Source organism: Peromyscus maniculatus, chromosome 22, assembly GCF_049852395.1.
Source record: "Peromyscus maniculatus bairdii isolate BWxNUB_F1_BW_parent chromosome 22, HU_Pman_BW_mat_3.1, whole genome shotgun sequence".
NCBI lineage: Eukaryota > Metazoa > Chordata > Mammalia > Rodentia > Cricetidae > Peromyscus > Peromyscus maniculatus.
In genome coordinates, this window is record NC_134873.1 from 40,315,527 (window position 1) to 40,339,141 (window position 23,615).

Genomic DNA, 23,615 nt, shown 5'->3' on the forward strand with positions numbered 1-23,615 from the left:
GCGTCACAAATAAGCAAACTGAGAACCCTCTTTTGTCACAGTAAGGTGGTGGTAGTAGTGTCCTGGGCCTTTCTGGTTCTTCTCAGCCCCTGCGTTGAAGGAGGGTCTATATCAAGGTTTAGTACTCGGCACAGCCCAAGCTGAAACTCCGGCCACAGGTGGGTGTGGCCCGCAGCGTTCCAGAACACAAAGTCAGACTGAGCCGGCAGCCCCGTTCAAGCGTGGATGATTGCTTTAGCGTCCTGCTCCCTGTGACCACGAAATAGGTTCATCCTGGGAGAGAGTACCTGGCACGGAGCAGATGCTCCTGTCGGCTGCTGTTCCCATCACGGTGATGGCTTCCGGCATCAAGGGTGTTACAGAGAAAACAGCAGAAGTGCCAGAAAGAATAGGGCCATACGCGAGAGAAAGGATATCTGTTAAGACCCATTTCAAGAGCTGGTGGAAAGATCGGACTGATTCTTTTTTTTTTTTTTTGAAGTGAGCCTTCCTTCCTAGCAACTGGCTTCTGGTTTCTGCAGCAGGCATGGGGAGGTTCTCTAGGGTGGAGTGGTCTTTCTGACAGCTGGTCAGAGCAGCTTTTCAAACATGGCTGAAAAGGCCACTGGGCCCCATGCTCCGGACCTTGGGACCCAAGCCTGGCTGTCCTGAAGTCTGCGAGCTGCTTCCAGAAATCCATGGTGACAGGCTGTGGAGAAGCGGGGAGACGCCCCAAGCCACAGTAATAGGCTGGATCCCGAGGTCTCTGATCTCTAACCACAGCTTTGTTCCGGACGGCTGTGCGTGCTGTGTGACCCCGAGCAAATCAATTACCTTCTCTCTGCCTGCATTTTTCCCACTTGTAAATCAGGGCATGGCCTGCCTAACCTGTGTCCCAGCTGGGAAGTGCGGAAACCAAAAACTTTTAAAAGGCCTTTGCAAAATTACAGAGCTCAGAAGCACCCTGGGAATGCCTTGGGCACAAATAACTAGACGTGCGTATATGGACTGCTGCCCAGGGCACTGTGGGGAAGCCCAGCTGCATTTTTGCTGTGAGAATTCTGAGAAAGACTGGGAACGAAGAGTGTGGGGGCAAGCAAAGTGCCACCCCGCAACTCTCCATGGAGTTTTATGTGAAAGCACACCACAGGGCCTGGGGATGTAGCTCTCCTGGCAGAATGCTTGTTTAACGTGCCTGAAGTCCCCCATAAAACTGGGCATAGTGGTGCAGGCCTTGGCTACGTGGCAAGTTGGAGACCAGCTTCAGATACACAAGACCCTGTTTCAAACGTTTAAAACCTACCACAATTCCATTATCATTGGGACACTTTACTTGAAGTCTTTCCATTAAAAAAAAAAGATTTTTTTTTTTTTTGAAATTGAGAAATGGATGTCTATTGCTTCATTTTAATGAATAGATATAACCCTCTTTTAAATTTCCATGGGGTCCAGATGACTTGGCACAGTTCCTCAGAGGTCAGTGGTGTCTGTGGTCTGTGTTCAGAGTCCCTGGTCTGGGTCCCACGACATCCCAGGCATGAATGCCTCCCGTCTTCCCAACCTAAGGGGCAACTCACGGCTTCATTCTGTGAGCCTGCTTTGGACTTTTCCAGCTTTGCAGATTGAACGCTTGTGATTTACCTGGCTTTAGGCGTTAGCACATTTCCTAGCCTACTACAGGTGCTCTGTAAGTGTGTGGTTTCCCTGGTAAAAACGGAGAGCTCGGCTGCTGAGAAGACACCATTCAAGTGGCGTAATCATTGGTGGGGAGTCTATGCTGCTCCCAGATATCAGCGTGGCCACAACAGTTGGGTTTTCTTTACGGTGCTCAAGTTTCCCAACTCACCCATTCATTTCGGTCGCTAGTCAGTGAGCACTTACCCCATGCCAGCAACTAGAAGAGATACTGGCACTGAAAAGATAACTAGACCCATCTGCCCAAAGACAGGAAGTGGGACCTGGAAACTACCCTCATAACAAATATTTGATACCTGCCTGCTAGGGTGGTTGAAATTAAAAAAAAAAAAAAAAAAAAGACAGATAATATCAAGTGTCAGCAAAGAGAAGAGGAAACAGAAAGCCTATATATTATATTACTGGTGGACATATAAAATGGTATAGCCACTTGCAAAGAAATTTTGACACTTGCTCAATATGCTACATGTAGAGTTACTGTGTGAACCAGGAACTCTATCCTAGAGTTATATAGAGAGAACCTGAACACTTATCTGTGTCCAAACTGATAGGTGAATATTCATAGCAGTATTATTTACAGTAGGGTCAAGTTGGAAATAATACAAATGGCCATGAATCAGTGAGTAGATGGGAATATGGTGATATTTTATTTGTGCTGTAATGCAATTTTATTTGTATGTTAATAAATAAAGTTGTCTGTGGATCAGAGCTAAAAGCAAGCCATTTAGCAGAAGTCCGGCAGTGGTGGCACATGCCCTTAATCCCGAACACATGGCAGGCAGGGTCTCTGCATAGTCAAGGACACAGCCAACTGGTGACCTTAACCTTTAATCCCAGTACAAACCATAGAGACCTGGAGGTCTGTGTAGACAGGCAGTGATGAGGAAATCATGTGGCTGGGTTTAGAGCCAATGAGAAGGCAGAACAGAAAGGCAATAAAAAGGTCACATAGGAGAAGGTCTCTCTCTGGGGAAGAGACAGTTACGATTGGTAAGCTAAAGGTAGTCTTGGGCTTCGCTAGTGCTCTGATCTCTTAGGCTTTAACTCTGTATTTGGCTCTGTGATTCTTATTTACTAAGACCGTTTAGAATTTCATCTACATGGGAAAATTGGGGTGTAGCCATACAATGAAGCAATACTCTGCAATAAAAAAGAATGCAGGACTGGTATGCGCCATGGTGTGGCTGAACCTCAAAAATACTAAGCTCATTGAAGAAATTAATTTAAAAAGCGTGTATTATGTGATTTAGCTTCTATGCGAGGCTCACGGAGGTGCAGCTGTAGAAATAGAAAGATGAGCGGTTAGGAACCTTGACAAAAGAGTTGGAGGAAAACGCAGGGACTGCAAGGCATTTCTTACTGGGGATGGTAAAATGTTAAAAATGTCATAAAACTCAACCATGGTGTTGGCTGTACAACCCTGTAACTATTCTACAGAATTGAAGCCTGTACTTCAATGAGTGAGTACACAAAAAGCCACGAATAACACGTTTTTGGAAATGCTTACTAGTGGATACACCCAGTTGAGTGGGAAGGGTACAGAAGGTGAAGCGAACCTATGGCGCTCACTGGAGAGGGCCAGAAGAGGATTCCTGGAAGAAGGGACTGTTGAGAGTCTTGAAGGAGCAGACGGGACTCAAGAAAGGAAGTGTGTTCTAAGCAGGGAAAACCACTTGAGCAAAGCCAGGGAGGTACCAGGGAGCCACAAGGTGGTTTGAGATGGCTGCAGCTGGGGTACACAGGAGGCAGGGAGAAGAGGAGGGACTTGGAAAGTGAGGGCAGTGTAGGCATAGAGGCTTCTAATGTCATACCCCAAGGTTAGGCTTCATCTTGCTCATCTCTTCTGGGCCCACTGATGCCAAGAGCAAAACTTAAAAGATGTTATTTTTTAAAATGTATATATGTGTATGCATGTTTATATGTATACAGCATCCATGCAGGTGCTCACAGAGGCCAGAAGAGGGCATCAGATCCCGCAGAAGTAGAGTTATAGGGAGTTGTAAGCCATCCAGTGTGGGTGTTGGAAACTGAACCCCAGTCTTTTGTAAGTGTAGCAAGTGCTCTTAACCACTGAGTGATCTCTGCAGCCCCTCGTTTGGATTTTAAGGGGTGTGACAACTGACCATGGAGGACTGTGTTGTTTCTAGACCTCATATCTTGGCAACACATTTTAGGAATCGTGTTGCCAGGAGAGTAGTCACCAGAATCACCGAGTATCAGGAAGGCCACTCAGGTTTGCATGCATGGTGTCACGGGGATATGAAGGGGCTATGGGCATGGATGGCTAGGATTGAGCAGGATCAGAACCAACCCCATCAACTTACTGCATAGCTGGCCCTCATCTTCTCCTTGGGCACAGTCCTGGTGGAAGTCACAGGCTTGTCCGAGCTGGAGGACTGTCCCATTCCAACAAGTGAAGGAACTCTGCAAGGCCATCTTGGAGCCTGGGGATGTTCCTAGAGGGCACATAGACAGACACATGTTCCTTGTTAATTTGGGTGGCTTCAGGCATTGGCTTAAAGCCAATGGAAAGATTGGTATGTGCCATGGTGTGGATGAACCATGGAAAGATTGCTCTACTACATACATTCCCAAGACCTGCAGAGATACCTGCATCTCCATCTGGCCACACTCAAGGCTGATGGGAAGCACCAAACCCCTTATACATATTCACAATCTACTCAGGATCTCACACTCCACCAATGGGTCGAGGCTTGGTCCATAGTCTCTGAGCATTCTAGGATCCTCGAATCCATGATTTTCATGTAACAGAACCTCCTGGTGGACACCCCGCCCCATACACAGCTCTACCCTCAAGTAGAATTTGGATTTCCAACAGGCATGCCTAGTGCAGTATAATCTCCCCAGGCTCTGACATCAGATCCTAGCACTGGAATCACGTACTGAGCAGATTTAGAGAGTAGATGCTCTCTCTGCTGTGAAGAGTATCACACATCATTATGGGAGATAGACCTGACTCCTTTGTGATTGGCTAGGCCGAAGACGATGTCCCTTCTCTATCTGGCCACTGTCTCTTCTATGAAAGGATGGATTTTGACTGTATTACTAAGATGAACTCCACTTCCCAAACCCTTAGAGGAACCACATTTTCAGGAAAGTGAGGGAGGGCTGTGTCTTAAAATGAACGTGTTAGCAGCTGTGAGTTGATTGGATTAATAGTGATGCATTGTGAGAATGAAGCAGCCCGTTGCAAGTCTGAGAGATCAATGAGGACATGGAGCAGGCTGACCTGGCATCGTCTCCCTTTTGAGTGGAGGGAAGGAAAGGTCTGGCTTGTGCTTCCAGATATTTAGCTCTCAGTGTCGGGTGGGTGGCTCTGGTCATGGTGGAGATGAGCAGCAGGGTCCAGTTGGGGTGACCCTCGGGTGTGGTTGTATTAGCTTCTACTCCTTGCCATGGCAGCCAGTGCCTTAACAGGCTTCCCACCCCCTCCTTCCCTCTCTGTGCTTCTGATGGCCCTGGTTCCTCCTGCCTCTCTGAGCCTCACATCCAGGGAAGCTTCTCCAATTTTGTCTGAGAAGCCAGACAAATGATCTTTAATATCCAAAATTCTATCATTTTTTTAAAAAGTTCACTAGAGTGCTCCCCGAGGCATGGAAACTAACATCACACTAAGCCTGTTTACCTCTATAATTCTTCTGCCTACTGCTGTGGGATGGTCTGTATGTCAAATTGCTCTGATTGGTCAATAAATAAAACACTGATTGGTCAGTGGCTAGGCAGGAAGTATAGGCGGGACTAACAGAGAGGAGAAAAGAAAGAACAGAAAGGGAGAAGGAGTCACTGCCAGCTGCTGCCATGACAAGCAGCATGTGAAGACGCCGGTAAGCCACGAGCCACGTGGCAAGGTATAGATTTATGGAAATGGATTAATTTAAGATATAAGAACAGTTAGCAAGATGCCTGTCACGGCCATACAGTTTGTAAACAATATAAGTCTCTGTGTTTGCTTGGTTGGGTCTGAGCGGCTGTGGGACTGGCGGGTGAGAGAGATTTGTCCTGACTGTGGGTCAGGCAGGAAAACTCTAGCTACAGCCTATCTTGGCACACTGAGCTCAATGAGGCATCTATGCTGGTCTTAATGGTGCCCATCTCTATTTCCTAAGCAAGGAAACTGAGTTTAGAGAGGTTTGATGAGTAGCCTAAGGTCTCATGGCCAACATGTGAGACTCAAACCCAGTCTACCAGGTTGCAAGGCTGCCCTACCCATCTCAAGGAAGGGACTGGCTGGGGGCGGTCCCCTGACTCCATCTGCAGGCCAGTTCAGATAAAGACAGCTCTGATTATCAGATGATATAGTTGGAGAGTTTTTCTCTGGGAACTGCCAAGTCCCCGCAGTCCTGCAGACCACTTATAAAATGATCACTCAGACGCTTATATTACTCATAAACTGTATGGCCGTGGCAGACTTCATGCTATCTAGTTCTTATATCTTAAATTAACCCATTTCTACAAATCTATAACTTGCCACATGGCTCGTGGCTTACCGGTATCTGCTTCTCATGGTGGTGGCAGCATCTCCTGACTCAGCCTTCCACTTCCCCTCCTTGTCCCACCTATATACTTCCTGCCTGACTACTGGCCAATCAGCACTTTATTTATCAATCAATCATCCACAGCAAGATGATTCAGGTGTTAAGGTGCAGGCATTTCCCCAGAATTCAAATATCTTCTCCTGGAGAAAAAGGCTCCCAAGATTCAGGAAGCTCAGTGAATGATAAGATTCCCATGGTCTGTCCCCCCCCCCCAGGTTATGCAAATGGCTAACAGTGGCTACAGAGGAGAAACCCGTCAGTGTTGCTGTCTGCAAGGTGGGCAGGGGGCTTGAGCACGTGTGTCTCATTACCCACGCTGAGGTGGGATTTGCAGAGTTACATCTGTCTTCAATGCATCTGTGCTCCCGTAAGTAGCCTCAGAGAACTCACCCGCTCATCAAGCCAGACTTAGGCACATTTATTTCTTCAGTGTGTCACCGGCACTCTGTCCGGGGGTGACTAGACATTCACATTTCCTCAGGAAAAGCCGCACAACAGATGGTCACTTGGCATGGCCATGCTGGCTTCCAGCCTGGCTGAGCCTGCTCTATAACTTCTGGGTATAGGAGAAGAGGCTTCATGTCCTTTCATGGAATCACATCTGGGCTCTTTAATGCGTACCTTAAGGTCCTCGGATGGGGACTCAGTTGCCTTTGCTGTCTAATCTCCTCTTGCTTCTTTTCTTCAGCCCCATAATCACGTGATGGTGCACTCACGTGTTACCCACGGAGGTCAAGTTCACAGACTTCACCTGTGACAACCCCTATACCTTGCATCCATTTGGCCTTGGCTCCATTCGCTTGGGCTCCAGAACTCACAGGCAAGTTTTTATCATCTCCATGAAACTGAGCCACTGAATGTTCTCCAGCTCTACCCAGACTCGGCCTCTAGGAGGGTTCATGAGCATCTGTGCTCAGAGGTTATTTCTAGAACACATTGACGAAATGGTCCCCAAATCCTCAGAACGGAATAGGATGATGAATGTTACTGTCTGTGGCAAAGAGGGACTTTACTTGGCTGCTGGGATTAAACTTTCTAGGTGGATTGACCCTCCTGGATTATTTGGGTGTGTGTGTGTGGGGTGTGGGGTGGGGTGGAGGGGGCAGCAGTGGGATCCCAAGAGAAGCAAGAGAGTCGGTGAGAAACAGGAGTTGTGACAGTGTTCTCAGACCACAGAGGCAGGGGACCTGTTCCCTCCTCTGCTCCTGGGAACAGATCCTTCCAGACAGCAACCCCTGAAATGCACTGGGGCTACAGGCAGAACTGGTGCTAACTAGTCAGAACTGGTGCTAACTAGCCAGAACTGGTGCTAACTAGCCCATTGTTCTTCCAAAGACCCCTCATCCAGGAGTTGCCTTGGGACTTCTCAAATACCTGCCTCAACTAAGGCCAGTTAGGTGATGTTAGCTGACCCTGGGCCCATTTCCCGCTGGCACAACACTTTCTCTCCACTCCCTACTCTCTCATAAGCGACCTTAAAAGGATGAACTCTGCCCTTCCCGCTGCTCTATCAATAATAAACTCTTCCTTAAAGATCGATCTGAGTCTGTCTGTCTGTCTGTCTGTCTCTCACTGGGTTCCTCAAACCCCTCAAACTTAACAAGAGAAGCATGAATTTCAGAACGGGAGAGAAGATTATGATCCAAAGACCACAAAGGTCCCACAGAAGCTTGAAGAGGCAGGGAATAGGTTCCCCTGAGGAAACAGCCCCGCCCAATAGCATGCTTCTAGAAACTTCCCAGGGAAGCCTCGATTTCAGACTGCTTTGCACCTATCCAATGAAAGTGATTTCAGGCCTTGGCGCTCCGGAGCAGTGAGAGAATAAATTTGTGTCTTTTGAACCCAGAACAAAGCTTCTGGTAGTTCTTTACAGCAGGGACAAGAAATTAATACACGGTCTAAAACCAGCTCTAGCAGGGATCAGAGCTGAAGCCCAGCTCGGCTGTAGATGGATGTCCCAGCTCTTTAAATTGCTTCTGGGATGAGTGCTTAGAAGTTCCCAGGTCTGGTCATCTTTTCCCCTCTCCACCTCACCGAGAGGGAAGGATGTCATCCACCTATAACTGTGCCCTGGACAGCATAAGGCAAAGTTTCTTCCAATGGCTCTAGGGTTCCTAAGCACAGCATATATTTTGGCTTGCCCTTCTTCCCACACCCTGCCAGTTCCAAACACGCTCAAATGAAAACCCAGGATGAAACAAAAATCAAAAGCACACCAGAGAGTCAATGCTCTTGTGAAAAGGTAAGGCGTCGAGTTCATTTTGAGGATTTGATTCTGTACACCCACTTCCCACTTTTCAATCATGTTTTTAACTTAAATTCCAGATTAAAAAAAAATTAAAAAGCCACACCTGTGTTAGACATTCCTTCTGACTAGATGGTCAATGATTTGGAGAGTTGCAATGTTGCAGGTCCAGAACCAAAGTTTCTCGGGCTACCTTAGCCCCTTAGCCCCATTTATTGCCTACCCTTGTGTATGACCTAACATCTTTGTGACAATTAGGTAAGTCCTGTTGGAATAAACAAACCAATGCCTCTCTCTCCATCAATCCACAGGCTAAGAATGTCATCAGATAACATTCGAGGTCAATAGCAGAAAGAGTTCCTCCTCTTGTTGTGAACTATGGTGCTTCCACTAATGGATTTGAAATGTCTCTTGATTTATGATTTTCTTTGTTTTATCATTATCAAAAAAAAAAAAAAAGAAACCACTCCTGTGTAAGAGCGTGGAGTTTGGGGGTAACTAAATTTGTGTTCCCAGGCCATGGTCACCCTATTTGGCTCCAGAATAAACTCTGTTATTCATTTGAGGACCATGGTTTTTTGTTTGTATGCTGACAGGGTCTTAGTAGAAAGGAGAGACATGCTTCCTCAATTCTGGTCTCAGGGAAGGTCCAGTCTCTCTCTCCAATGCCACAGAGCAGAGGAGAGGACTGTGGGAGCTAAGAAGGGGTGCTGAGAACTGTGCCCCAGGAATGCATGGTGTGTGGGTCCCAATACTCATCTGCTTTCTGACCTCGTGACAAACAGGATGGGACTGCTTCATCATTGATAACGTGTGGGAGGAAATGGGGAGCCCGGTGATACCTCTAGGCCTCTCTTCCCTCCTTTGAGGTTTCTATCCCATTTTCAAATCCTGGGGCAAGTATTAAGCCCTCAAAATTATGTGTGGATGGTGCCAAGAGGGTGGAAATTCCATCCCACTATGTTTAGACACTTAGAGATAGGCATTTGAGGAGGGACTAGATTATCACATTAGGGTGGAGTCCCCTGTGATTGGATCCTACTGGCTTCATTTAAAAAAAAAAAAGGCAAAGAGATCAGACAGAAACACATTTATACGCTGGCCATGATACTGTACAGCTCAAGAGGAGCCAGAGCCAGCACGCTGCTGTTTAGATTTCTAGCTGTGAGCTGCATAGAAGATGGACATTTAGAATGATAACAAAGGGCTCTTCATGTGCTTGGTGACTTCATTTTCAAAGCGTTTTCCTTGGGTTTTATCATGGGAGATACTTAATCATTGGACAGATTGCTCTCCCTCCAGCCTGCCACAGACAACACAAGAAAACTAAAGGACATTTTAAAGCCTCCCTCAACTTGTGGGATATTTAAAGCTATGCCGTGTTTTATGCATATTGTGCATCGCATTGTGCGTCTTTAAGGGCACAGGAGTGTTTCTCCTATCCGATGTATCTTATTGTTTCTTCTGCCTTTCATTTATTTAAAATGCAAGTCTGTTGTCTAAAGTTGAAAGCAAGGTAAAAGCAAACATCAGAGCACCCACAGAACCCCACCACCCAGAGGTGCTCTCTCCCCCTTTTGTAAAATGGCTTGGCTAATTTATCTTGAGTTCTTTCTGTGATTTACAAAGTGCTTATCATCCTGTGATACCTGGACAGGTCCTAAAATAATGATGGTGCCATCACAAACTTTTCCAAGGGCTTTAAACATTTCCCCTACGAATTCATTTTAATAGCTACAATCCAGTGTGATACCGGCCATCATTTATTTCAACATTATTCAACGATTGGGCTGCTAGTCTGTTTATAATAACACTTTGAAGAATATCTTTGTGCATAAACCTTTGCCTGCGTTTCCGATTATTTTCATAGGATAGATTCCCAGAAGTGGAATTACTGAATCAAAAGGTATAAACATTTTAAAAGCTCTTGATACACGTTGCCAAATTGCTTTCTAGAAGTGAATCCAATTTACACTCTTCACCAGCTGTGTTCATACAGGCACGCCCTTCATTCCACATCCTGGTCCACCCCGAGTATTATCAGAATTTGTATTTTAAATTAAAGACTTTGTTTACTTGGAATTTTTCGGAGAAGGAGGTTTTCGTGTGTTCTCAGCTTTTAAGTTCTTGTTTTTTTTTATTATTTTCAGGGTTGGTACCAAACTCACGGTGTCAGAATTGTTAGGCACGTACTCAACCCACCTCACTCCTTCGTCCAAGATGACTGATTTTCGTGAGATCACCTAATACAGGCTTGCATGCATTACATTTACACATGTAGTATCCATTTTCATTCTTTTCCTAGTCTATTTTGGTATACGGGTATCTAGAGCTCCAGGGTAATGGTGGATGTGTCTACATTTCCTTCATCGTTTCTTCTCCTCCTCTTCCTTATCCTTCCTCTTTCTCTTCTTCCCCTCCCTCCCTTCTACTCTCTTTCTCTGATGCTTAAAGAATTTGTTTCCTGTGGGACTGATAGGCACATGTGGGTCACCCTTTATTGTCCGGCGGTTGGCCTGTTCTTGGGGATATCTTCCACCAGCCTTTACCTCTCAACAGTGGGTATGTGACCCTGTTCCTCACTCATTTTCATGGATTTCCCCCTTTTCTCCTTGAATATTCCTTTTGCTTGGGCCTCTCAACACATTTCTTCTTGCATGCAGCATGGTGGAGGTTCTGCCTCATAGTATCACTAGCTGTTTGTCTTCTTCAGCAAACCACTTCTGACTTGAAGGGAGGTATGGAGTCTTATGCATCTGCAACAGTGCCTGGTAATATAGTCCTCTCCATCCCTATGGTGACTGGGGATTGAACTGGTCCCCAGTGTATCAGTGGAGGAAGGTGTTATTAAATTTGATTTACTGTTGAGAATACAGAGTTCCACAGTGGGTTACTGGTTTGCTGAAGGATTGGGGGAAATCTGTGCCTTTCCACATTGTGTGTCCTTCCCCTCCCAATACCATGCCCCCCCCCCTTGCTTTTTTGAGACAGGGTTTCTCTGTGTAGTTCTCTGTGGACCAGGTTGGCCTCGAACTCACAGAGATCCACCACCTGGCTCTGCCTCCCGGAGTGCTGGGATTAAAGGCGTGCACCACCGCCACCCAGCTATGTTCTCTCTCTTTTGTGCTGTCTGTCTAAGGGGTCATCCAAGTGATGGATGTGCCCAATACTGATAGTGAGCATAGAAGGGCAGGAAGTTGGCAAGCTTGCCCTTTACCCACAAGCCTTGACAAAGAGGGGTGTAGGAGTGGAGGAGAGTGCCAATTTCACTCTCTGGATGCCTGGGATCTATGGAATTTCATTCCTGGAACCTCTTTCTGGGTTCAGGCTCAGCAGTAACTCAAAGAAACTGGCTCTTTCATCTCTGCTTCCTCTGGTACCTCCCCTCCTCTCCTGGAGACACCCAGGTTCCTTGGTAGAGTCTCCTCTGGATGGAGCAAGCTTTATGCTTACCAGAGACTCAATTAGATGGGCTCCTGGTACTCTGATCTCTCCTGCCAGCCCCAACTCAGAACTAATGAGGCAGAACCGAAAACAAGTGCTCTGTTTCCTTAAGTTCTTTTTTTATGGGGGCCATAAATTCCTAGGAGGAAAATACCCTTGGTGAATGGTTTCAAACAAGAGCCCACGATTCCTAACAGCATCTTCTCTGTGGTTGGACAAGCATTGTTCTACCCCAGGAGCAGGCTACCCTGAGACGCTGAGTGGTTGTAGCCTGTCTCCAGAGAAATGGGGAAGGGGAAAGGCTTGGGCACCAGAGAGTGGCCTATTCTCTGCAGGTTTATCATGGGGGCTGGTCATTTCCAAGTATGACTGCAGCACCCCAGGTTCCCCAGATCACTTGTGGGAGGACTGGTGCTCAGGGATCTTTCATTAATAATGGTCATCACTATGGAAACTTACTTATTAGTCCTGGAAACAGCACTTCCCCCCAGACCAACAATGTGAGTCACTGGATATATTAAATCCCCGCCACTCCTTAGTTTTGCGGAGCATTTTAATAGCCTGCAATGTGCTTCCTTGAGCCTGCTTTGTCTGAAGCTCATAAAAACCTGGTCGAACAGTTATTATCCCCACTTGATTAATCAGAAGAACCAGGGATTTTAGAGCCCGGGCAATGCTTGTTGCTTTTTAAACAGTAAAACATGTGGCTAGTTGCTTACTGGGGTGTTTTGCCTGAGATTCACAGCTAGTAGCCCAAAGATAAGGACCCAGAACTTGGCCAGATGGTCCTCTAGTAACATCTTGTCCTATGACTCATGACAGATCATCTGCCAGAAGCAGTGCCCTGATGTCCACGGGAGTCAGTTGTCAGGCAGGTACAAAACAGCATTGGTGTTCATGCGTCACCAGGGCCAATGCCATCAGTATCTCTGGAGAAGATGTCCTTGGCACTGGCACTGCTCAAAGACCCCTGGATGTTTCCAGGGGCACACAGTTGAGTGGCATGACCTTGGAGGCCCGGAGGAATCTGAAGGTTAATATCTGTGAATCTTGGATAGGTCCTTTGTCTCTATGCTACCACTGTCCTCTGGCACACTAGAGTGTTGACCTCAAGTCTTCTCTCAAAGCCTCTTTCTGTCCACGATCTCCTGACTGGGTTCTAAGCAATGGCGCTGATGGCTACATGTTGATGAGATGGATTTGCTATCATTAGTGCCAACTTGATTAATGCCCACCATTGTCGATGGCTCTCCCTTGAAGCCTTCTGCTAAGCTGCTCACCCAGCAAGATGGCCTCACATTGGCATTTCCTGTCCCAGTCATCCATCATTTGCATCTTGGAACATCTCTTCTGAAACAGCATGGCACATTTGTTTGTCTATTTATCTTCTCAGTGGATGCTGCAGAAATTAGTTTAGATTTGCATCAGCAACACGTGTGGTCCAGGTCAAGTTCCATGAATCGCTGTTCTACACTGTGGGTGACTTATTGGGTTCACTCGATGGGAATGAATCCTCCCCTGACTGCATTTGAAACAGAAGCACGCGCGCGCGCGTACACACACACACACACACACACACACACACACACACACACACACACTCCCCCTCCTTCATTTGTGTCCTAGAGATTAGATGCTATGAAATCTACACAACTCTCTAACTCAAATTTCTTTTTTAAATGAGTGTCAAATTTTAGGGCTCTTAATTAATTTTTAATTAAGGGGATTTATGTGGCATTTCAAAAAGGCACACGTGTCTTAGTTTTCTGGCCATCTCCTACCGGCTCGCTCTTGCTGAACTGATGGCACCCATTACAGGGGTGGGGACTGAGAGCTGCTTGGGTGAGAAGGGGTCTTGCTCTTAAATCACATTGGAGATGATGTGTGGACGAGCTTTTAATATAGAGGATTTGCAGGAAGGCCTGGGCTAGAGCTGGAGTCCAGGGCTGGGCTTGGCTCCCACCTGCCTGGTAGAAACTAAATATTTCCCAGGGACAGGAGAGCCAGGTGCTTAGGGCTAAACAAGCCAAGAGACATGAAAATGAATGGTGACATGACGAGGATGGAGTCAAATCATGTGTACAGGCCAACAGGAGCAGCATCCTTGCTGACTTTAATGGGGGTGTTGGAAAGCTTGTGAACTGTGTAAATTAAGGTTGGCAGAAACCAGTCCTTCTGAAGGCTTTGAGCCTCATAAATTCTAGTGTGGACAACCTCATTAAGGACCTGGCATCTTGGTTCCTATGCTAAAGGAGAGGCCCAGTCACAGGTGGCTGCCTGTGGGCTGGGAGAGAAAGCACTCTTCTACAGAGTAGGAGAGCTAGACAGAAGCCTCACAGTGTCTCCAGGCCTCTGAGACCACAGATAAGTCCTTTTGATCTTGGCTGGAGCTTCCCAGCTCTAACACTCTCTCAAGCCAGGCAACTCCAGGGACTAGGGCTATTGTACTTGTTGACCTTAGAATCACTTACAATCACACAGTGATGGAGCTTCTTTTGGGGCTCACTGAAGGCAGTCAGAAGAAGGATGTCTAGAAGAGGCCATGGACTAGCATGTTCCACAAGACTTTGGGTGCACCCAAATCAGAGGCCTTCTCACATTGGATAAATGATCCTCTAGTTTCTCCTCCTCTTAGGGCAATCCTAAGCCCTAACTACCACCCATTGACCCCTGCTCTCACTGTGTTGAGTTCCTCCATGTCCAGGAGTTTCTTTAGAACCCAGACTACATTCCTGTAAGGACTCCAGCAGGCCCAAGACTTAATTCTGTTTAGTTTGTGTTGGTAAGATCCCTTAAGGAGCAGAGGAAATGATTTTCAGGTTCCAGTCCTCTTCTAGTTAGTGGGATGAATACAAACTCAACTCATAGGTTTCCCTCAGGAAAGTCTAATGCACAGGTTTCTGTAAAGGTCATATGTCTATAGACCAATAAATAAAACAGTGTGGGTTCTTATTCTGAGCTAACTGTAGATGCATGGAGTTTAGAGAATTAGTCATCAAGTATGGTTGGTTGGGCAGGACCAGTTCTCAGGGACTGGAGGAAGCTTTGGGCATCCTTCACATCACATGGTAGAGTTGAGGCTTGACAGAGCTGGGTCCTTAGAGCAAAAGTAATGATGGGAACAAACCCAAGGTAATTTCCAGCACAAATAATAGTTATGAAAAAAATCACATTCACGATGATGAATTCTCAACTCTATTTGCCTCTGGAGTCACCTCAGAGTCAGCTTTCTGAAGCCTGCTTCTTCAAGGCCCAATCTCATCATAGTCTCTGCTACATGTACCCGGAATTCCAGGCTCCACTTCCACGTGTCTCTTTGAGTCCGACTGGGTATCAAGATTAGCGGCTTCTTATCGTGGTTGCGTGACCTGTTTTGACTGTCTAGAACTGCTCAGTGTGAACAATTATTCCCACCTCAGATGCCACTTGCTCCATCCCCTTGCTCATTCTTCTCCCTGAAGAACGTGTCTCCGTCTAGGCATGTTTCTCCATCTAGGCGGGAGGGTTTGGCTTACCCACAGTACCTCCTGGAGAGTGCCTGACATGTCCTAAGTACTAGTGATTTGGTGTCAAGGGAGGGTAAGCTAGATCAGCAAGTTCAGGCAGAAGAATGCCATGAGGAAGGGTTTCCTTGACTCGTGTTGGGAGTTTCTCATTCCTTTGAGTTACACCCAAGGGAAAGTTCTGTTCTCACTCTTCTCTCTCCTTGCCATCCAGTTCAGTGCTTGGTTTCCTAGAGGACAGTTTTTAGAATTTTTCCATAAGTCTGGAACTGGGTGAGAGCAGTAAAGAGAGACTTAGAGACCTAGTTTGAGATTGTGGGCACAGATATGGGAGCTGGTATTGAATGGCGAGAGAGGACCAGCCAAGGAAAATGGCTGTGGAGGAGCCAGGGTAGAAAGGATGTCACGATCTAGAAACAGAGCAAATGCCATTACGGTCCAGAATGGTCACAGAGGGTCACCAGAGCTGTGTGTAGGAGAAGGGAGAGGCATAGTCAGACAGGAACCTGAAAACTGGGGATATAGGGATGTGGATCTTATGTAAGGAGTTTAAACAGCAGACTTCAAAATCAAGAACTTCAGGAAGTCATTTTAAAAATTGTAATTAATTTTCAATTGTGTGTGTGTGTGTGTGTGTGTGTGTGTCTGTGTGTGTGTGTGTGTGTCTGTCTGTCTGTCTGTCTGTATATGCACCATGTGCACCCAGGTTTGTAGAGGCCAGAAGAGGGCGTTGGATCCCCTGGCACCAGAGATGTGGGTGTTGGGAAACAGACCTGCGTCCTCTACAAGAGCAGCAAGTGTTCTTAACTGCTGAGCCATCTCGCCAGGCCAGCTGGGAAGTCTTAATAAAGTTCACTCTGACTGATTTGGAGAGATTGAGCCGGAGAGTGAATGGAAGTGTGAAAAGCCAGCTGGGCAGCTGCCTCGGTGCCCGGCCACGCAAGTCATGAAGACGGCTCGGGTGAGGTTGATGATGAGAGAGCTGAAGAGGCATGAGTGGACATGAGTGACATGCTGGAGGTGCCCTCGACAGGATTGGTGCTTGGAGGTGGCGGTGAGGAAGATGGCAGCATGAGAGGGATGGTATTAGGCTGAAGACTGCAATGCCAGCTGACATGGAAGGACCCCGAGGCTCTGTTTCAAATCCCTTCTCCCTGTGACTTTCCTGAGACTCACAGACATTCCTGAAGGCCATCAGAAGGCAGAACGGGCTTCATTTTCCACGGCTGAGCTCTCTGAAGAAATTAAAAATGTCTTATTCCTTCGCAGCCTCCAATAGCCCCTTCATTTTGTTACATAGTCTTTTTTTTCCCCGAGCTTTCCCTAGTTGACATTTATCTTCATTGCTTTTTCTGAAAAGACACACCGATAATTTTATTTTTAATATTATAAATGACCTCAGTGAACACTTCACCATTAATCTCCCTGAAACGTGGTGATATTTAACTCTTCTGCGCCCCAGCGCCCCATAAAATACGTCATTTTCTTCTCTTGTTTGCTCGGTAAACAATGAACAATTCCAAAGTTGGACTTTGGAGAATTGATACTAATCACAAATAAATTATAGCTACAGGTGAGATCGCTGCAGGGACCGGGCTTCAGACTATGTAGTAGAGAAGTCTGCTTGGGATGGGAGAGGGATCATTCAGACTGAAGGAATAAAGACAGTAGCACCTGGCCATGGGTGGCGGTCCCCGGGCACCTCCAGTTAGGAAATGGATGGACTCAGCCCTCTTGAAGCTAGAAGGAAGGTCATCACACCTCCAATGGTTCCATCTATGTTAGCCATGGCAGAAAGGGTAGCTGCTGGCTGAAGGATAGGAAGGCCATTGGATGTTGATCATATACCAGTCATGCTAACCATAGCCACACCCTCACCAAGTGCTGAGTGCACATACAATGTTCTAGATCCATATGAAAAGTGCTCTCTCTACCTCTATCTGTCTATATCATCCATATCTGTACCTCTCTACCTTTATCTACCTATATCATCTATATCTGTACCTAACTAATTTTATTTAGACCTTATAGAAAATATATGAAATATTATTTCCTGTCTTTTTATTTTTATTATTTTTTGACAAGGTCTTGCTATTAAAGCCCACAATTCCACTGTCCCCATCTCCAGAGGGCTAGGATTACAGATGTACACTCTACAGTATCCGGTTATTATCTGCTTTTACTGAGGTGAAAACTGGCCTCCAAAGAAGGATTTATGAGGTCATTTTCAAGGTCACAGCAAATTGGCAGTTTTAGGGTTTTATGTCTGCCTCACTGGGAAGCCCAAGATCTTAACCAACTTTCTAGATGAACCAGAGTAGGAAAGGCCATTGTAGCAGGCACAGGCATACACAGAGTGGACAGTGGACTTCCAGCCAGTAGACTGTCACAGAGCATGCGCAGGACAGGCAAGAGTAGAAAGCCCTCAAGGTGGTGAATAGTTGTAATCCCGTAACTTAGGAGTCAGAGGCAGGGGGACCATGTGCTTGAAACAGCTTGAGCTATCACAACACTGTCTCAAAACAACCAGTCACAACAAAACAACAACAAACGAACAACAACAACAACAACAAAAACCCAAACAAATAAAAAGCTAACCAGACTGGTGAAAGAAAGAGAGACCCAGGCAAGCAAGCTGGTCGTTTTCGTGAGTCCTTGAAAGGGGTAGGCTAGAGCGTGAGGCTATGGGATTCTAGAACAGGATTCTAGAACAGTCCAACGAGAATGTTTTGAGAGAATCCATAGCTACTAAGATGAAGCCCAGGCACAGTGAGTAAAAGAGGAACTGGAATATCAGATTTCACGGATGTTGGTTCCCCTCCCCCACTCAGCCACACAAAAATTTCATCACTATCAGAGGTTGTTGGGGGGCAGGATGTACTAGTTTCTTTTCTCATTACTGTGACAAAACACCTATCAGCCTCAGGGAGAAGGCACTGATTTTGGCCCAGAGATTCTGAGGGTACATTCCCTCGTGGATGGATTATATAGAACCTGGAGGCCATGTGTGGAACATTGGGAGACTGAGGCAGCGGTCCCTCATACCGCGTGGGCCAGGGATCAGGGAACTCAGCTTGTAACTGGAAATGGAGATGGCCTTCAAGGCCACTCAGCTTCCTCTGCTAGCTAAGCTACATGCTCTATAGTTTCCCCAAAGAGCCACCAGCTGAGCGCCCAAAGTCTGCGCCTGTGGGGGAACATTCTAGATTAAATAGTAACAGGGTCAAATGAGACGATTATGAACAAGTGCTTTGGAAACCACCTCGTTGGCAGTGAATAGCTGCATTTTATTTGTAGTACAAGCCACCTGAGATTCATACAACAAATTCACGGCGACCAGAGATCCTGCTCCCTCGTCTCTCCCAAGACCTGTTAACTTCCAGGTACGAGCTTTCCCTGAGATTTTTTTTTTTTTTTTATCTCAAACCTTTGCCTTATCCCACATTAGACTCACTTCTCACTCTTCTCTACGCTGTTCCTCCTTGCTGCCTGCTTCAGGCAATATCCACTTTCTTTATTAGCTTGGTTTAGGTCTTTCTCTTCAGTTAGCATTCAAGGGATGGAGAGAGTCCTTACTGGATTTCCGGTACTGAATACCCAGAGCCTAGACTACTGTCTGATAGACTGTGGAAGTGTGATAAATGTTTGTTGAAAGCGTAAGTGGAAACCGCTGTAAGTGGAAAAGAAATACTTTGTGCTACAGGCTTGGAAGGAATTTGTGCCTCGTTCACAATTTAGAGCAAGATAGTTCAGGGGAAAGGCATTTTGCAGATGAAGACTTCAACGGACCCCCAATTCCCATGACTATGTGTGGGGAAGCTGGGGTTTGTCTATATGGAATGCAGACCAAGCAGAGGGTGCCTTGCACTGTGTGCAACCTTTAAAAAGACCGTACTTGGAACTATTAACTCCCCGCAGGAAGACAGCTGCACACTTACACCTTGTAGATCTGGGGGACTGATAAGGCGGCAGCAGGCAAGCTGTTGTGTGCCGCGTCGCACACAGAGAGTGAAGCAGATGACTAATTTATAGTAAAGCATCAAGGGTCTGGGAGGCAGCCAGAAAGAGCTCCTTCCAGACACAAAACACGCCGGTGGCCCCTGGTCTAGCAGTGGGGAGCAGAGAGGTCATCCTTCCAGTCTGTGGCACAAGGGCTTCTCAGAGGACAGGAGAGGAACTTTGGTTCTCTTTAGTTTGATTTACACAGTCCAGAGTGTGGGAGAAAGGCGTTGAACCTCCTGCGAGGAGGCGAGGTGGTCTACATCGGTTAGAAGTCCAGAATTTCCTCGCATGTTTTAGTTTGTAGTTGCTTTACAAGAGTCATAGGTTAGAGTTGAACCCTAGAAGTACAGAACAGGGAGAAACGTTATGAAGAAGAGGAGGGGTGATAGACAGGGAGGAGGGGATAATGATGATGGTGGCGATGAAGAAATAGTCCATGAGCGCCTGCTATGTATGCATTGGTCGCTTGATTCCTTGAAGGACATAGAAGAAATGTGCAGAAAGATCACTGATGTAGGATGGGAACTGTCAACGTAATGGAAAATGGCTGGGGTTAGTGTGCAAACGGAACCTATATGCATTATTGATAGGACTGTAAAACCCAAGTGCAGTGGAGAACAGGATAGAGAGTCCTCTACCAAAACACAAAGCCAGAATTACTTCATGACCTAACTTTGTAGCAGCCAAATACCTCCCTGGACGCCTTGGAGCACACACCTGCATCTTGTTGGTGACAGTGGGCCCCAGCTTTCAGAGAAGGCTGCATCTGTGCTGGTTTACCCCTTGTGGCTCTCTGTTACTGCACTTGGGACACCAGAGGGGAGTCAGCAGGCGCCAGAGAGGGCCGGCTCAGGTCACAGATGTCATGTGATTTTTTGTATTCTCATCCGGAACAAGCAGCAGCAGAGCCTCCTTCAATCACTGCCTAAAGCAGCCTCCTTGCCTTTTGTAGATCTCAGGTCAAGGATAAGTTCTACCAGGGTTGATGACCAGGGAACCATCCAAGACATTCTTAGGGCGTGATCTACTATCCTGGGATGCCTTAGGTCAAAAGTAGATTGCTCTGGGCTGGGGATGTAGTTCAATTGGTACAGCCTGTGCCTAGCATGCACAAAGTCTGAGGTTCGATCCACAGTACTGTATCAGCTAGGTATGGTGCCACATGCCTGTAGTCTTAGCTCTCAGGAGGCACAGGCAGGAGGAGCACGATTAAAAGGTTGTGGCCAGATACATAGTAAGTTTGAGGCTAGCCTGGACTAAATTAAACCATTTCTTAAACAAAAAAAAAAAAAGTCAGTTTTGCGAAGTAAGTCCTCTTGAGCAGATGCTTGGGAACAGAGCTGGACTCAGGGCATCTCAGCCAAGCATCCTGTCCCCTGCCTTGGTCATGTTGAAGCCCGGAGGCCTCCTGCCACCCGATGGGAGGGATGGGAGGGTAGGCTAGGTGGGTAGTGGATGAGTTCAGCACAGTCTGGGATTGGAGACCTCTGTGACTTGTCATAGAGAGGAACTGGATATGAAAGCCACCTGTCAGAATAACCAGGGAGGTCAGGGGGCGTGGGCATCGCTGCATCCTTATAGTGAGTGGGCTTCCTTCAGATGTCATAGATTTCTTTGGTCATGCTGACAAGGCTACTTCTCTTCAATGACAATGTGAAAGCTCAAGGTTTTGGAGGTAAAAACTTAATTATTTCTGCATCTTATAAAAAAGATTTGAGGAGTTGAGTGTGGTGGCATATATCTATAGTTCTGTCTCTTGGAAGGCTGAAGAAGACAGGTCTTTGTGAATTTGAGGCCAATCTGAACTACATAGTAAGTTGAAGACCAGCCTGAGTTGCATAGGGAATTTCCATCTAAAACCAAAAACCAAAACCACAAACAAGCAACCCCAAAGGGGACAAAAATCCCCCAAGGAACTCGAGGTGACCTGCAATCACTACTTATAGTGTAACCTCAGGAATAAGTAAATCAGGGTGAGAGAAGAATGATATTACAGTCCTAAGATTTCTACACAATAACTAGAATATGTATGCTTTGTGCTTTCTAGTGGCCAGAACAAAAAGGGAAAAATACCAATTATAAGGTTTAAAGTGCCTATAGTAAATCTGATTTCTGACACTGGACACTGATAAGAAGCTTTGAGTGTTCACACATGTACCGTTGGCAACACTTCACCTACCTCTATAAAAGCAACAAAACAGCATGTCTAGCCATGTGTGCATGTATTATGTATGTATGTATGAATGAGTGCATGTGTGTATGCAGATGCATGCACGAATGCATGTGTGAAGTATGACTGTATGCATGTATGTATAGACGTATGCATCTATGTATGTATGTGCTGCAATGTATGATGGGGGTATGTCCTGATAAACCCACCAGGAATTGAACATGTCTGTGGTGGTTTGAATAAGAACGGTCCCCGTAGGCTCGTATATTTGAATGCTTAGTTAGCAGGGAGCGACACTATTTGAGAAGGACTAGGAGGTGTGGCTTTGTTGGAGGAAGTGTGCCACTAAGGGTGGGGCTTTAAAGTTTCAAAAGCTCACACCAGGCTCAGTGTTGGTCTCTGCATGTGCATCAGGATGTAGCTTTCAGCTCCTTCCCCAGCACCACGCCTGCCTGCTGCCATGCTCCCCGCCATGATGACAATGGACTAAACATCTGAAACTGTAAGCAAGTCCACAATTAAATGCTCTCTTTTTTTAATAAGAATTGCCTTGGTCATAGTATCTCTTCACAACAATAGAACAGTGACTGAGACAATGTCGTCAACACTGCATCGGATGTACCCAACCTACTGAACACTACAGATTCTAGCACTGTGCACTGGGTACCGGGGGTTCTCCATGGTTGGTGTGGCTGACTGGGAGCTATGGCTTACTGTCCAGCACCACAAGAGAATATCATATCATGTACCAGTAACCCACAAAAAGGACAAAATCCAAAATTCAAAGTACGGTTCCCACTGAATGCCATCTCATTTTTGCACATTTGTAGGGCTGAACAGTCATGAAGCGTTATTAGGTGGGGGCCATCTGTGCTGCTGGTGAGAATGTGAAGCCACATAGCTTTTCTAATGAAGGCCGGGAACACATTTGAAGAACTTTGCAAACTTATTCAGACTCTCAGATGTCAGAGTTCAGCTGCTAGGAGGTGACCTTTGAGGAAACAGAATGATACAGATGTTTGGACCCAAAGTTACTCATCATGGATCAGAGTACCAAGGAAATAAAAACAAAGTCTCAAGAAGGCCAATGATAGTGAGGTGGTCATTAGAGCCGGCACATCTGTATCAAACACACGGAGAAAAATTCGCGACCCATTCACGGAAAAATAAACCTAAATCCAAAGCAAAACAGACACTAAGTGAAAAACCAACATTCCCATATGCAAGACTGTCAGAAAAGCATGTCAAAACCCATTTTTATATACCATGAAAAACCGGAGAGAATATATTAAATTGTTAAGCCCAGTGACGGCTAAGCTAGGGGCTGATGAATGTGTCGAATTTTCCTTCTTATCCTTTCCGGATTTATGGGCTCTATAACGAGAATTACAACTTTTTGTAACCTGAAAAAGTGAAGTTAGACTACTCAAAAGGCAGGGGGAAAGCTGATTTGTCTCCCGTCTCTTTTCATAGATGGAAGTTTACATTCCAAAGACATCAGGCTCTCACTCCGTGTTGTTATTTACAGAAGTCTTCAAAGCACTTTTGGGTCCAGTTTCTTGCTATCTACCCAATGGGCAGACAGGATGAGGACTTCAGAAGAAAGTCATGAGGGAAGGCATCGTTTGGGTGGAGTCTTCTACAAATTGACACCCTATTCATATCTCTGATCCACTGCTGAGAGCATCCTGCAGAACCAAGGTTGGTGTGAGTGAGGTCACCGGAAGGGTGGATCTCACCTGGGGGTGGGTCCAATGTGTGGTTAGCACTTATCAGAGCCACCACACATTCCTGAACAATCACAGAGCAGGGACAAGTGAGCGCTCTAAATCATGGCATAGATGGGTACTTCTGACAGCCACAAATTGCTACTTCATACCACAGTGGACCTCCACATCTGATTTCCATTGACAGCTAAATTAACAAATCAAACTAAACACCAGTATGTTTTCTACCCTGTCTTATGCCAGATTTAATGTGTTCCAGGCACAGTGCAGTGTGGGTGAGTTTCGATTTACGGG

General features: G+C 46.3%; 1 protein-coding gene and 1 long non-coding RNA gene across 2 annotated transcripts in view; one reads left to right on the plus strand and one right to left on the minus strand.

Moving 5' to 3' along the window:
* The window catches only part of Alk (ALK receptor tyrosine kinase), a 716,172-nt gene that overhangs the window by 120,932 nt on the left and 571,625 nt on the right, over window positions 1-23,615 (minus strand). The window contains exon 6 of the mRNA XM_006990698.4: window positions 3,999-4,130. Coding sequence (XP_006990760.1) covers window positions 3,999-4,130 — 132 coding nt within the window. The remainder of the gene's footprint in view (window positions 1-3,998; window positions 4,131-23,615) is intronic.
* The window catches only part of LOC121824969 (uncharacterized), a 41,702-nt gene continuing 36,221 nt past the window's right edge, over window positions 18,135-23,615 (plus strand). Inside the window, exons 1-3 of the long non-coding RNA XR_013047062.1 lie at window positions 18,135-18,191; window positions 18,720-18,805; window positions 23,123-23,295. This is a non-coding gene — a long non-coding RNA (uncharacterized LOC121824969). The remainder of the gene's footprint in view (window positions 18,192-18,719; window positions 18,806-23,122; window positions 23,296-23,615) is intronic.